The sequence below is a fragment of the Aethina tumida genome, chromosome 1, assembly GCF_024364675.1.
Source record: "Aethina tumida isolate Nest 87 chromosome 1, icAetTumi1.1, whole genome shotgun sequence".
NCBI lineage: Eukaryota > Metazoa > Arthropoda > Insecta > Coleoptera > Nitidulidae > Aethina > Aethina tumida.
The window spans coordinates 66,619,784-66,636,710 of NC_065435.1; the positions used below are offsets into that span (position 1 = coordinate 66,619,784).

General features: G+C 27.8%; 1 protein-coding gene and 1 non-coding gene across 2 annotated transcripts; one reads left to right on the plus strand and one right to left on the minus strand.

Annotated features, from left to right (window-relative positions):
• Nucleotides 1-490: 490 nt before the first annotated feature.
• Trnad-guc (transfer RNA aspartic acid (anticodon GUC)) lies at nucleotides 491-562 on the plus strand. Its single transcript has one exon. It is a non-coding gene; the product is annotated as a tRNA-Asp (tRNA).
• Nucleotides 563-899: 337 nt separating this feature from the next.
• On the minus strand, nucleotides 900-3,704 carry LOC109608403 (protein penguin). Its single transcript, XM_020024830.2, has 6 exons — nucleotides 3,081-3,704; nucleotides 2,493-3,032; nucleotides 2,261-2,437; nucleotides 1,976-2,207; nucleotides 1,234-1,451; nucleotides 900-1,174 (listed from the first exon to the last, which is right to left on the minus strand). The coding sequence occupies exons 1-6, from the start codon at nucleotides 3,594-3,596 to the stop codon at nucleotides 1,001-1,003; spliced, it is 1,857 nt and encodes a 618-aa protein (XP_019880389.1). The 5' UTR covers nucleotides 3,597-3,704; the 3' UTR covers nucleotides 900-1,000.
• Nucleotides 3,705-16,927: the final 13,223 nt, after the last annotated feature.

A 16,927-nucleotide genomic window follows, 5' to 3' on the forward strand; every position in this document is an offset into this window, starting at 1 on the left:
AGCATGCATCCAAAGTTCTTGAAAGTTGGTTAAATTATAAAAATGTTGATATTCTCGATTAACCAACGCAATGTCCAAAACTAAACAATATAATTGAATTTGTGGAACGACATATGATTTCGGTTGCTAATAAAAACGCTAAGCCTCTACATAATCTCTTGAATAAGTATATGTATGTGGATGATAAATAAATTTTTGGGTGGGTGACATATATATTTCGACCAATAATTTGGTGATGAAAACAGCCTTTTGCACCCAAACATTTTAATTTTTAGTAACCAATTGACCAATTATTGTTAGTTAATATTTAGCGCAGAGAAATATTTTATTATTTTTTAAGATACAACTATTTTTCAAAATTTAATATATTTTAATCTATCTATCTATAATACCTATTACAATTGACTGTTCTAAAAAACAAGACAGCATATTACTTTGTTACGATATGTGCTGGATGTTGTATAAGTGTCTGAAAATACTTCAAAAGAAATCCTCGGTAGTATAGTGGTCAGTATCCCCGCCTGTCACGCGGGAGACCGGGGTTCGATTCCCCGCCGGGGAGGATTGTTTTTTACTTTATTAAAACGTAAAATATTTCGCTTGTAATATTACTTTTTGAAATGTTCCAATAAAATAAAATATGTATCAAGACATCAGAATGTATGATTAAATTAGAAATAGAATTCAGATGCATGTTGAAAAATTTTATACTTTTCCAATTCATTTTTCTCAAAATCAAATATATTTACAGATACATATGTGCTTTTACTTATTTCTATTATATTTACAGTTTTGATGCTTTTCCAAAAACACCACTTGACAGAATCTATTTTCTATTCTAACATGTATAAATATAAACAAATAATTATTTTTAATATAAACAAAGAATAATAAACAGGTTTTTATTAATTATTTATTTTATTCCGTATTTATTCTTTACAGACGTATAAAAACAGTCAATTTTTAATAAAATATCAACTTGATATTCAACACTAGACATTCAACTAGTAATCTTTTTAAGCAAAATTTTAGCACCTTGTGTAGATTGTTTTTCCAACAATTTTATATGCTTCTTCAATTTTTGTTTGATCAATTCACGTGTTTCGTCAGATCCATTTTCGAATGTAATAACAAGTAAGAAACAACCACGGTTCAATTTAAGCCAAGCTTTTAACTGAAATAAAAAAAAAATTATCAATTATATAATGAATATATAACCAATTTTCAACTTACTGCATCATCATTCAATTCCTTTGCTAAGAATTGTCCAAAAGTCGGTTGTTTGGCTTCTAAATTAGTCTTATCATGTTGAGCTAATTTCTTTAATACCATGTGCAATCCAGGGTGTTCAACTCCGGCTACTTCTTTGTCATTTTCTTTCACTTTCCATTCAGGATTTGTGACAATAGCAACTAAACTTTTGTAAGCTTCTTCTAAATCTTCACCACTTCCTAAAAAGTGGTGCAAACAACTATAATTTTTGTATATGATTAGTCTATTAAATTGACAATGATTATTATTTTTCACTGGTAATTTGTATTTCTTCTGTTCTCAATAAAAAAATATTTCATTTCTATTCTATTATGGTGGCTAGCAAAATAGCACACATTTAAAAAATATATATTAAACAATAATTTAACTAATAAATTTGTAGTTCTTGTAGTGTGTCTAAATCTCCTTTATTAGGACTATTTTGTATAAGATTTAAGTAGAAATTATTTTGATTTAAGTACAAAATGAATAACTATTTTAAATAAAATATAGAAACTTTGATTGCATTTAATTAGAGACATGCTTTCCCTAATTAATTTTAAATAGTAATGCATTGATATCTCTGATCATCACTGTATATAACTAACATAGTTACTAATGAAATTTAATATGAATATTTATATTTAATATAAAAATAAAATTAAAAAAAAAAATACATTTAGGAATGTTACATAAAATTGAAAATAATAACAATAAAACATACCACATTTTACAATGACCAACATCTGTAATGCCAGAGATGATGAAGACAGCCAAAATTCAGGTTCAATTTTAACCAAATCAAGGAGTGCCTTTAAAGAATATTGCAAGATTTCTTTACGTCTGATTTCTGGGGACTTTTTACTTGTTGATGATTCTCTACCAGTTTTTAATTCATTTTGAAACACAGGGTGGAAAATTGATGTGTTCAATGGATCAATCAAATATAACAACACCTAAAACAATTTCATAATTCATATTTATCATTAATGTAAATTTATGTAAATACCTTAATGCCCCATTCAGATTTACTTAAAACTTTAATATTTTTTAAAAGTTCTGATATAATTATTTTGTTTAAAAGCACTGTGTCATCTGCTGCATCTAAGAGTGTTATAACTGTGCAATGTCCATGTTCATGTTTGGATAAATCAACAATATGCTCTTTGAGTGTTTTCATGATTACCTAAAAATTACATTTAATACAAGATTTTGTAAATTTTATTCCAAATTAATATTACTTTTCTGTCTTTGTTAGATCCATGCCAGACACACTGCATAGCAACTCGGGCACCATCCCTGCTATTACTAATAACAACTATATGTGGTGCTAAAAGTGTAATCAGTTCACTCCTATCCTCTGCCGAACACTCAACCAACAACTGAGATAAAACAGTTTGAACTAATCCTGAATCCATTAAACCCTTGTTGATCACTTTGAGCACATTCTCTTTAGCAGCACTCAATATTCCAGCCTTCAAGCTAGTGTTGGTCGCATATGTGTCTCTGATGTGTTTGACATTTGCATCCTTTGAGTTCTTGTACAAATCTCCATAGAATTCCTGTACCAAATACTGCCTTTGTTGTGCAGATGCCCATGTGGAAAAAGCAGTTTCAAGTACGGGTGCACTAACTGTGTGACAGGACAGTTTTACAGCATGTCCATACATACCATCTATCACTGCAGATCTAGTTTCAGCACTGCCATACTTTAAAAGTCTTCGAACACAATGTATACCATACTTTGATTGGAGCATATCAACTGTAACTGGTATTAATTCCTAAAATATACAATGTATATGATGCATATATTTTAGACAATTTATTACCTTTGAAATTTGTTGAACAATAATGTCTGAAGAATATTTAAGCAGCCACTGTACAATTCTAGCAGTGTCATGTGCTAGCACAAATTTAGCATATTCCCCTTTGCCTTTTAACAAATTGTGCAAATCATTTATCAGTTTATTTCGTTCTTCATTACCGCCTTTTAATGTTTTCCTCCTCAACTTTTCGCCAATACTCTTTGCCCTGGAAACTATCTCGAAATTGCCTTTGCTCTGCTTTCGTTTCAGTTTTAAATCCTTCTTTTCCTTTTTGAACTTGTTCCAATCTTCAGGTTTTTCAGCTAGCTTCTTCGGATCCTTAGCGTTGCCCTTTTGAAATTTTTTCGCTTTGAAATCGGTTATTGGCTTGGGTTTCTTGTCAGTTTTTTGAAACTTGCCTTTGCTGGGTGATGCCTCTTTTTTGTCACTTTTCTGATTATCCGTCTTTGGCGTCTTTTCATTTAATTTACTTTTCTTAGGTGGTGTGGTAATAATATCAGTAGATGCCTTTTTCTTCATTTTACAATCAGTTAAACACAATATTTATAACAACACGTGTGAACTGGGCAATGTCTTCTTGGTTATGTTCTGTTTCTTTTGATAACTTTGGTTATGTTTGTGTATGACGTAGTTGAGGGACCTATGGTGCCATAGTTTTCTATAGGTGAAAGAGAGGAAACAGACACAAAGAAAATTTGTTCAATTTTTATAATTAAAAACCTCAAATTAGTAAACTGGTAGAAACTCAGAAGAATTGATTTTTTTAAATAATCCTAAATTTTAAAAATAATATTCTGAAATTCTAAAGCATTAAAATATTTCTTTGAAATTTGCAATAAATAAAAACTGAGACAAAACAAATCGAATAGTGAAAATTGTAATTCAATATTTTTACAGTTTTTGTGTAAAAAATATTACAATTCAAATGTTTATGTAGACCACAGACTAAAAACGACCAGGTAGATTAAATAAGATAAATCCAAACATTCCAGATATCTGTAATCTACACTAGCAATCATATCAAGGGTTAAATGCTTTATGTATAGAGGGAAACAGTCTCATACAGTGTTTTTAAATTATTATTCAAAAATTAAGAAGAATTTTTTAAAATTTCTTCTATTTTCGTACTTAACAACCTTGAACATTTTAACTGTTTCAGTTGGGGCCAAATCGATTTTTTAAGTAACATAAATTTAATGTACAATTTAAATTGTAACGTAATTTTCTCAGAAAATAATAAAAATGTATTTCAAATTAATTAATATTTTTAACGGTATTTTTTTTAACAATAATACATTAAATTCTTTTTAAAGAAATAGGTGATTAAGGCTGATTTTAAATATTCAAAGTATTGAATACTAAAATGAAATTAATATTGGTTTAATTTAGTGTAGCCATTAATTTAATACTGTCTAATAACAATCTCCATTAAGCTTGTACAGTGAAACTAGAAAAAAAAAACTAATGTGTGCATAATAAATTTGTTAAAAAAAATAAAGTATTTTCATTAACAGGAAAACTTTTTGTCAAAATATGTTAAGATTAAATCAATTTAATAAATATAACAGTAATATTTTAAATGCTTTTTTAAAGGAGTAGAATTTCATATAAATTTTGAATAATAAACAGAAAAGGAAATTTTGCAACCGTTTAACAATAATTTTCAGGCGAATCATCACCTCTTCCTAAATCTTCTGCAATGATCTGACGAAATCTAAGTATGTGTTTTAATGTAAACTAAGAGAATTTACAAATTTATATACGTATCTAATTATAATTAACAAAAAAGCAACATACATACTACATTTTTATAACATTAAATTGAACGTTTGCATTATTATTAACAATTTCGAGAATAATTTAAAAGAATTTATAAATTTGAATATTATTAACAGATTGAAATTGAATTTTTCCATTAAGTATCCAATTTAACACATATGCTTAAGTGTTATTAAAACATTTTACATGTTTAATGACAATATATTTAAAATAAACGCAAGAAACAACTTTTAACATTCCAGTAATTTTATAATTGAATATTATTTTCCATACTTTAGATATAAAATAAATGTTTATTCTTATTTTGTTCAACTTGAACGGGGCGTTTGGTAAGTTGAGGAGGAAGGTAAGCAAATTAGTAAGTAGTCATTAATAATTCTTACAATTAAAAATATACATATTAATAAATGTAAAAAAACTAAAAGAAAAATAAATAAAGTTTTAAATATATAATATTGTAAAATACCCAAAATTATATTCGTCTTTATGATCAATCATATTCTGTTACAGAAATATTGAGAATTGATTATTTATTTATATTAATAGCCACTTCTGTAATTATAAATACAAACCAATAACTAGTTACTCTGCATCTTATTCATAGTTATGGTGAGGGTCTGTATGAATTATTTTCTTAATTGTAAAGCGTTTATTTCGCAAAAATTTTAATTAAAATTAATGTAAATTATTTTAATACTTTAGTTATTACTTATACCGTATCAAAAATGATGAGCGTGTCTACTCGCATATTGAGACGGAACATCAATACCCCTTTGTAAACAAAAAGGAAAGATATACATGCAATTATGTGGGCGGGCCGAACTGACTGGAGGGGATCATTTGGTTTTGCTGCGTTTAGCATGCGGTTCGTCTCCGCAGACGTTGTTTTTAGTATATTTTATTTAATTTTTGGGATACATTTTTATTTTGAAAAAAGTAGTTTATTTTTAGAATACTTATTTTTGTTTTTGATATACCCTCAAAAAATATTTCATTTTACAGATTGAAAATTATACAAAGTTACGGAATTTAAATGGAGCATCCGAAGAACTCGAACTACATCACTACGCATACGGAGAGTTACTAAATGCATTCGCAAAGATTAATTTACATTGTGCGCCGGCGCGCACCAGCACGGCGCATTGTCTCTGAGAGTAGGGATTCTTACTACCGGGCAAAACTTTTCTCTCTTTGTCGTGCATCCATCTCTTACAACATCCAGACACGAAGAGCATTTTTCGTACGGTATAACCCACACTATGAAAAAAATAATAGTGATTACTGTATTTAAATTTCAATAGAATTAACTAAATTTATATTTCTAGATAAGAATTGGTATAAAATAATTTCAAAATATAATTGTAATAAAAGAACAACATTAATGTGCCGTTTAAATATAATAATTGAATACCCCCTAAACAAATGATTTCTAACAAAAAGGCCCTACCTACCTTGCAATTGATGGTTTTATCCAGTATATCCAATAGGGCACTAATCACAACACTAATTGAACACACGAGTCACAACACTAAACCGAACTGCACCACCGAAATAACTTGGAGGGTATGGTAGCGCGGACCACCCACCCAACCGGTCTATACAACGGTCGAGAATAGACTGACTGGTCTGACTCACGCGGCGTCTAATGGCGGCTAATGGCGGCGACTCATCCCTTGCATCTGATTGGTTGATGTCGAGTTTTTGTTAAATCATGCGTTTCGAAAACATTCTCAACCGAATTGAAAATTTTCCTATACAATTTTTGAATTTTAAACAAAATAATAGTTTATAAACAATAGACTCATTTCTATCGAAAGTAAATAATAATAAATAAAGAAATTACAACAATTTGAACGATACAAATAATTTCCAAATTTTATTGTACATAATATATAATTAAATACGTTAAGGATTAATAATATGTGTTAATAATAATACAAATTTACTTATTATTTTATAATAAATAATTGTATTTTTACAGTAAATTTTGGATATTATTTGTATCTTTCAAATTGTTGTACTTTCGTTATTTCTTATTATTTACTTTCGATTGACATCTATTGTTTATAAATTGTCTATTAATAATATTAATTTAATTTTAACAAAATGTTATATTAAATATAATGATTATAATAATATATAAACAATTATTTATTATAAAACAATAGGCGACATTAGTTTAAAATTCAAATATTGTATAGGAAAATTTTCAATTGGGTTGAAAACGATCTTGATACGCATGACTTAACAAACACTCGACGTCGACCAATCAGACGCAAGGTGAGTCACCGCCATTAGCCGCTATATAAAGACGCCGCGTGAGTCAGACCACTCAGTCAGTTATCGACCTTCGTATTGAGTGGTTGGGTGGGTCGGTGTGGTGGGCCAACATACCCTCCAAGTTAATTCGGTGGTGCAGTTCGGTATAGTGTTGTGACTCGTGTGTTCAATTAGTGTTGTGATTAGTGCCTTATTGGATATACTGGATACGACCATGGATTGCAAGGTAGGTGCCTTTTTGTTAGAAATCATTTTTTTACGGGGTTATTCAATTATTTTATTTGAACGGCACATTAATGTTGTTTTTTTTAATTTCAATTATTTCGAAATTATTTTGAAAAAACAATTGAATGGTTAATAACAATTAAAATAAATCATAAGTAATTAAGTAGAATGAATATACACCAGTTGAGAATAAATTCATGCTTTCAATGATAAAATCATGACAATAATTCAACTTTACTTGGATTAAGTAGAGTGAATATACGTCAGTTGAGAATAAATTCATATATAAAACTTTGCATGGATTAGTTCATAAGATTCAATGCATGCTTTAAATGATATATTCATGACAATAATTCAACTTTACTTGGATGAAGTAGAGTGAATATACATCAGTTGAGAATAAATGCATGTATAAAACTTTGCATGGATTAGTTCATAAGATTCAATGCATGCTTTAAATGATAAATTCATGACAATAATTCAACTTTACTTGGATTAAGTAGAGTGAATACACGTCAGTTGAGAATAAATTCATGTATAAAACTTTGCATGGATTAGTTCATAAGATTCAATGCATGCTTTAAATGATAAATTCATGACAATAATTCAACTTTACTTGGATTAAGTAGAGTGAATATACGTCAGTTGAGAATAAATTCATGTATAAAACTTTGCATGGATTAGTTCATAAGATTCAATGCATGCTTTAAATGATAAATTCATGACAATAATTCAACTTTACTTGGATGAAGTAGAGTGAATATACATCAGTTGAGAATAAATGCATGTATAAAACTTTGCATGGATTAGTTCATAAGATTCAATGCATGCTTTAAATGATAAATTCATGACAATAATTCAACTTTACTTGGATTAAGTAGAGTGAATATACGTCAGTTGAGAATAAATTCATATATAAAACTTTGCATGGATTAGTTCATAAGATTCAATGCATGCTTTAAATGATATATTCATGACAATAATTCAACTTTACTTGGATGAAGTAGAGTGAATATACATCAGTTGAGAATAAATGCATGTATAAAACTTTGCATGGATTAGTTCATAAGATTCAATGCATGCTTTAAATGATAAATTCATGACAATAATTCAACTTTACTTGGATTAAGTAGAGTGAATATACGTCAGTTGAGAATAACTTCATATATAAAACTTTGCATGGATTAGTTCATAAGATTCAATGCATGCTTTAAATGATAAATTCATGACAATAATTCAACTTTACTTGGATGAAGTAGAGTGAATATACATCAGTTGAGAATAAATGCATGTATAAAACTTTGCATGGATTAGTTCATAAGATTCAATGCATGCTTTAAATGATAAATTCATGACAATAATTCAACTTTACTTGGATGAAGTAGAGTGAATATACATCAGTTGAGAATAAATGCATGTATAAAACTTTGCATGGATTAGTTCATAAGATTCAATGCATGCTTTAAATGATAAATTCATGACAATAATTCAACTTTACTTGGATTAAGTAGAGTGAATACACGTCAGTTGAGAATAAATTCATGTATAAAACTTTGCATGGATTAGTTCATAAGATTCAATGCATGCTTTAAATGATAAATTCATGACAATAATTCAACTTTACTTGGATTAAGTAGAGTGAATATACGTCAGTTGAGAATAAATTCATGTATAAAACTTTGCATGGATTAGTTCATAAGATTCAATGCATGCTTTAAATGATAAATTCATGACAATAATTCAACTTTACTTGGATTAAGTAGAGTGAATATACATCAGTTGAGAATAAATGCATGTATAAAACTTTGCATGGATTAGTTCATAAGATTCAATGCATGCTTTAAATGATAAATTCATGACAATAATTCAACTTTACTTGGATTAAGTAGAGTGAATATACGTCAGTTGAGAATAAATTCATATATAAAACTTTGCATGGATTAGTTCATAAGATTCAATGCATGCTTTAAATGATAAATTCATGACAATAATTCAACTTTACTTGGATGAAGTAGAGTGAATATACGTCAGTTGAGAATAAATTCATGTATAAAACTTTGCATGGATTAGTTCATAAGTTTCAATGCATGCTTTAAATGATAAATTCATGACAATAATTCAACTTTACTTGGATTAAGTAGAGTGAATATACATCAGTTGAGAATAAATGCATGTATAAAACTTTGCATGGATTAGTTCATAAGATTCAATGCATGCTTTAAATGATAAATTCATGACAATAATTCAACTTTACTTAGATTAAGTAGAGTGAATATACGTCAGTTGAGAATAAATTCATGTATAAAACTTTGCATGGATTAGTTCATAAGATTCAATGCATGCTTTAAATGATAAATTCATGACAATAATTCAACTTTGCTTGGATTAAGTAGAGTGAATTTACGTCAGTTGAGAATAAATTCATATATAAAACTTTGCATGGATTAGTTCATAAGATTCAATGCATGCTTTAAATGATAAATTCATGACAATAATTCAACTTTACTTGGATGAAGTAGAGTGAATATACATCAGTTGAGAATAAATGCATGTATAAAACTTTGCATGGATTAGTTCATAAGATTCAATGCATGCTTTAAATGATAAATTCATGACAATAATTCAACTTTACTTGGATTAAGTAGAGTGAATATACGTCAGTTGAGAATAAATTCATATATAAAACTTTGCATGGATTAGTTCATAAGATTCAATGCATGCTTTAAATGATAAATACATGACAATAATTCAACTTTACTTGGATTAAGTAGAGTGAATATACGTCAGTTGAGAATAAATTCATGTATAAAACTTTGCATGGATTAGTTCATAAGATTCAATGCATGCTTTAAATGATAAATTCATGACAATAATTCAACTTTACTTGGATTAAGTAGAGTGAATATACGTCAGTTGAGAATAAATTCATATATAAAACTTTGCATGGATTAGTTCATAAGATTCAATGCATGCTTTAAATGATAAATTCATGACAATAATTCAACTTTACTTGGATGAAGTAGAGTGAATATACATCAGTTGAGAATAAATGCATGTATAAAACTTTGCATGGATTAGTTCATAAGATTCAATGCATGCTTTAAATGATAAATTCATGACAATAATTCAACTTTACTTGGATTAAGTAGAGTGAATATACGTCAGTTGAGAATAAATTCATATATAAAACTTTGCATGGATTAGTTCATAAGATTCAATGCATGCTTTAAATGATATATTCATGACAATAATTCAACTTTACTTGGATGAAGTGGAGTGAATATACATCAGTTGAGAATAAATGCATGTATAAAACTTTGCATGGATTAGTTCATAAGATTCAATGCATGCTTTAAATGATAAATTCATGACAATAATTCAACTTTACTTGGATTAAGTAGAGTGAATATACGTCAGTTGAGAATAAATTCATGTATAAAACTTTGCATGGATTAGTTCATAAGATTCAATGCATGCTTTAAATGATAAATTCATGACAATAATTCAACTTTACTTGGATTAAGTAGAGTGAATATACGTCAGTTGAGAATAAATGCATGTATAAAACTTTGCATGGATTAGTTCATAAGATTCAATGCATGCTTTAAATGATAAATTCATGACAATAATTCAACTTTACTTGGATTAAGTAGAGTGAATATACGTCAGTTGAGTATAAATTCATGTATAAAACTTTGCATGGATTAGTTCATAAGATTCAATGCATGCTTTAAATGATAAATTCATGACAATAATTCAACTTTACTTGGATTAAGTAGAGTGAATATACGTCAGTTGAGAATAAATTCATGTATAAAACTTTGCATGGATTAGTTCATAAGATTCAATGCATGCTTTAAATGATAAATTCATGACAATAATTCAACTTTACTTGGATTAAGTAGAGTGAATATACGTCAGTTGAGAATAATTTCATGTATAAAACTTTGCATGGATTAGTTCATAAGATTCAATGCATGCTTTAAATGATAAATTCATGACAATAATTCAACTTTACTTGGATTAAGTAGAGTGAATATACGTCAGTTGAGAATAAATTCATATATAAAACTTTGCATGGATTAGTTCATAAGATTCAATGCATGCTTTAAATGATAAATTCATGACAATAATTCAACTTTACTTGGATGAAGTAGAGTGAATATACATCAGTTGAGAATAAATGCATGTATAAAACTTTGCATGGATTAGTTCATAAGATTCAATGCATGCTTTAAATGATAAATTCATGACAATAATTCAACTTTACTTGGATTAAGTAGAGTGAATATACGTCAGTTGAGAATAAATTCATATATAAAACTTTGCATGGATTAGTTCATAAGATTCAATGCATGCTTTAAATGATATATTCATGACAATAATTCAACTTTACTTGGATGAAGTAGAGTGAATATACATCAGTTGAGAATAAATGCATGTATAAAACTTTGCATGGATTAGTTCATGAGATTCAATGCATGCTTTAAATGATAAATTCATGACAATAATTCAACTTTACTTGGATTAAGTAGAGTGAATATACGTCAGTTGAGAATAAATTCATATATAAACCTTTGCATGGATTAGTTCATAAGATTCAATGCATGCTTTAAATGATATATTCATGACAATAATTCAACTTTACTTGGATGAAGTGGAGTGAGTATACATCAGTTGAGAATAAATGCATGTATAAAACTTTGCATGGATTAGTTCATAAGATTCAATGCATGCTTTAAATGATAAATTCATGACAATAATTCAACTTTACTTGGATTAAGTAGAGTGAATATACGTCAGTTGAGAATAAATTCATGTATAAAACTTTGCATGGATTAGTTCATAAGATTCAATGCATGCTTTAAATGATAAATTCATGACAATAATTCAACTTTACTTGGATTAAGTAGAGTGAATATACATCAGTTGAGAATAAATGCATGTATAAAACTTTGCATGGATTAGTTCATAAGATTCAATGCATGCTTTAAATGATAAATTCATGACAATAATTCAACTTTACTTGGATTAAGTAGAGTGAATACACGTCAGTTGAGAATAAATTCATGTATAAAACTTTGCATGGATTAGTTCATAAGATTCAATGCATGCTTTAAATGATAAATTCATGACAATAATTCAACTTTACTTGGATTAAGTAGAGTGAATATACGTCAGTTGAGAATAAATTCATGTATAAAACTTTGCATGGATTAGTTCATAAGATTCAATGCATGCTTTAAATGATAAATTCATGACAATAATTCAACTTTACTTGGATTAAGTAGAGTGAATATACATCAGTTGAGAATAAATGCATGTATAAAACTTTGCATGGATTAGTTCATAAGATTCAATGCATGCTTTAAATGATAAATTCATGACAATAATTCAACTTTACTTGGATTAAGTAGAGTGAATATACGTCAGTTGAGAATAAATTCATATATAAAACTTTGCATGGATTAGTTCATAAGATTCAATGCATGCTTTAAATGATAAATTCATGACAATAATTCAACTTTACTTGGATGAAGTAGAGTGAATATACATCAGTTGAGAATAAATGCATGTATAAAACTTTGCATGGATTAGTTCATAAGATTCAATGCATGCTTTAAATGATAAATTCATGACAATAATTCAACTTTACTTGGATGAAGTAGAGTGAATATACGTCAGTTGAGAATAAATTCATGTATAAAACTTTGCATGGATTAGTTCATAAGTTTCAATGCATGCTTTAAATGATAAATTCATGACAATAATTCAACTTTACTTGGATTAAGTAGAGTGAATATACATCAGTTGAGAATAAATGCATGTATAAAACTTTGCATGGATTAGTTCATAAGATTCAATGCATGCTTTAAATGATAAATTCATGACAATAATTCAACTTTACTTAGATTAAGTAGAGTGAATATACGTCAGTTGAGAATAAATTCATGTATAAAACTTTGCATGGATTAGTTCATAAGATTCAATGCATGCTTTAAATGATAAATTCATGACAATAATTCAACTTTGCTTGGATTAAGTAGAGTGAATATACGTCAGTTGAGAATAAATTCATATATAAAACTTTGCATGGATTAGTTCATAAGATTCAATGCATGCTTTAAATGATAAATTCATGACAATAATTCAACTTTACTTGGATGAAGTAGAGTGAATATACATCAGTTGAGAATAAATGCATGTATAAAACTTTGCATGGATTAGTTCATAAGATTCAATGCATGCTTTAAATGATAAATTCATGACAATAATTCAACTTTACTTGGATTAAGTAGAGTGAATATACGTCAGTTGAGAATAAATTCATGTATAAAACTTTGCATGGATTAGTTCATAAGATTCAATGCATGCTTTAAATGATAAATTCATGACAATAATTCAACTTTACTTGGATTAAGTAGAGTGAATATACGTCAGTTGAGAATAAATTCATATATAAAACTTTGCATGGATTAGTTCATAAGATTCAATGCATGCTTTAAATGATAAATTCATGACAATAATTCAACTTTACTTGGATTAAGTAGAGTGAATATACGTCAGTTGAGAATAAATTCATGTATAAAACTTTGCATGGATTAGTTCATAAGATTCAATGCATGCTTTAAATGATAAATTCATGACAATAATTCAACTTTACTTGGATTAAGTAGAGTGAATATACATCAGTTGAGAATAAATGCATGTATAAAACTTTGCATGGATTAGTTCATAAGATTCAGTGCATGCTTTAAATGATAAATTCATGACAATAATTCAACTTTACTTGGATGAAGTAGAGTGAATATACATCAGTTGAGAATAAATGCATGTATAAAACTTTGCATGGATTAGTTCATAAGATTCAATGCATGCTTTAAATGATAAATTCATGACAATAATTCAACTTTACTTGGATTAAGTAGAGTGAATATACATCAGTTGAGAATAAATGCATGTATAAAACTTTGCATGGATTAGTTCATAAGATTCAGTGCATGCTTTAAATGATAAATTCATGACAATAATTCAACTTTACTTGGATGAAGTAGAGTGAATATACATCAGTTGAGAATAAATGCATGTATAAAACTTTGCATGGATTAGTTCATAAGATTCAATGCATGCTTTAAATGATAAATTCATGACAATAATTCAACTTTACTTGGATTAAGTAGAGTGAATATACGTCAGTTGAGAATAAATTCATATATAAAACTTTGCATGGATTAGTTCATAAGATTCAATGCATGCTTTAAATGATAAATTCATGACAATAATTCAACTTTACTTGGATTAAGTAGAGTGAATATACATCAGTTGAGAATAAATGCATGTATAAAACTTTGCATGGATTAGTTCATAAGATTCAATGCATGCTTTAAATGATAAATTCATGACAATAATTCAACTTTACTTGGATTAAGTAGAGTGAATATACATCAGTTGAGAATAAATGCATGTATAAAACTTTGCATGGATTAGTTCATAAGATTCAATGCATGCTTTAAAAGATAAATTCATGACAATAATTCAACTTTACTTGGATTAAGTAGAGTGAATATACATCAGTTGAGAATAAATGCATGTATAAAACTTTGCATGGATTAGTTCATAAGATTCAATGCATGCTTTAAATGATAAATTCATGACAATAATTCAACTTTACTTGGATTAAGTAGAGTGAATATACGTCAGTTGAGAATAAATTCATATATAAAACTTTGCATGGATTAGTTCATAAGATTCAATGCATGCTTTAAATGATAAATTCATGACAATAATTCAACTTTACTTGGATGAAGTAGAGTGAATATACATCAGTTGAGAATAAATGCATGTATAAAACTTTGCATGGATTAGTTCATAAGATTCAATGCATGCTTTAATTGATAAATTCATGACAATAATTCAACTTTACTTGGATTAAGTAGAGTGAATATACGTCAGTTGAGAATAAATTCATATATAAAACTTTGCATGGATTAGTTCATAAGATTCAATGCATGCTTTAAATGATAAATTCATGACAATAATTCAACTTTACTTGGATGAAGTAGAGTGAATATACATCAGTTGAGAATAAATGCATGTATAAAACTTTGCATGGATTAGTTCATAAGATTCAATGCATGCTTTAAATGATAAATTCATGACAATAATTCAACTTTACTTGGATTAAGTAGAGTGAATATACGTCAGTTGAGAATAAATTCATATATAAAACTTTGCATGGATTAGTTCATAAGATTCAATGCATGCTTTAAATGATAAATTCATGACAATAATTCAACTTTACTTGGATGAAGTAGAGTGAATATACATCAGTTGAGAATAAATGCATGTATAAAACTTTGCATGGATTAGTTTATAAGATTCAATGCATGCTTTAAATGATAAATTCATGACAATAATTCAACTTTACTTGGATTAAGTAGAGTGAATATACATCAGTTGAGAATAAATGCATGTATAAAACTTTGCATGGATTAGTTCATAAGATTCAATGCATGCTTTAAATGATAAATTCATGACAATAATTCAACTTTACTTGGATTAAGTAGAGTGAATATACGTCAGTTGAGTATAAATTCATGTATAAAACTTTGCATGGATTAGTTCATGAGATTCAATGCATGCTTTAAATGATAAATTCATGACAATAATTCAACTTTACTTGGATTAAGTAGAGTGAATATACGTCAGTTGAGAATAAATTCATGTATAAAACTTTGCATGGATTAGTTCATAAGATTCAATGCATGCTTTAAATGATAAATTCATGACAATAATTCAACTTTACTTGGATGAAGTAGAGTGAATATACATCAGTTGAGAATAAATGCATGTATAAAACTTTGCATGGATTAGTTCATAAGATTCAATGCATGCTTTAAATGATAAATTCATGACAATAATTCAACTTTACTTGGATTAAGTAGAGTGAATATACATCAGTTGAGAATAAACGCATGTATAAATTTTTGCATGGATTAGTTCATAAGATTCAATGCATGCTTTAAATGATAAATTCATGACAATAATTCAACTTTACTTGGATTAAGTAGAGTGAATATACATCAGTTGAGAATAAATGCATGTATAAAACTTTGCATGGATTAGTTCATAAGATTCAATGCATGCTTTAAATGATAAATTCATGACAATAATTCAACTTTACTTGGATTAAGTAGAGTGAATATACGTCAGTTGAGTATAAATTCATGTATAAAACTTTGCATGGATTAGTTCATGAGATTCAATGCATGCTTTAAATGATAAATTCATGACAATAATTCAACTTTACTTGGATTAAGTAGAGTGAATATACGTCAGTTGAGAATAAATTCATATATAAAACTTTGCATGGATTAGTTCATAAGATTCAATGCATGCTTTAAATGATAAATTCATGACAATAATTCAACTTTACTTGGATGAAGTAGAGTGAATATACATCAGTTGAGAATAAATGCATGTATAAAACTTTGCATGGATTAGTTCATAAGATTCAATGCATGCTTTAAATGATAAATTCATGACAATAATTCAACTTTACTTGG

Bases quoted from the DNA above. Each gene is read 5' to 3' on its own strand.
- LOC109608403 (XM_020024830.2), bottom strand. From the start codon at position 3,596: ATGAAGAAAAAGGCATCTACTGATATTATTACCACACCACCTAAGAAA. The intron at 2,438-2,492 runs GTAATATTAATT...TGTAATTTTTAG, and splicing joins GATCTAACAAAGACAGAAAA to GTAATCATGAAAACACTCAA. The intron at 2,208-2,260 runs GTATTTACATAA...AAATTGTTTTAG, and splicing joins AATCTGAATGGGGCATTAAG to GTGTTGTTATATTTGATTGA.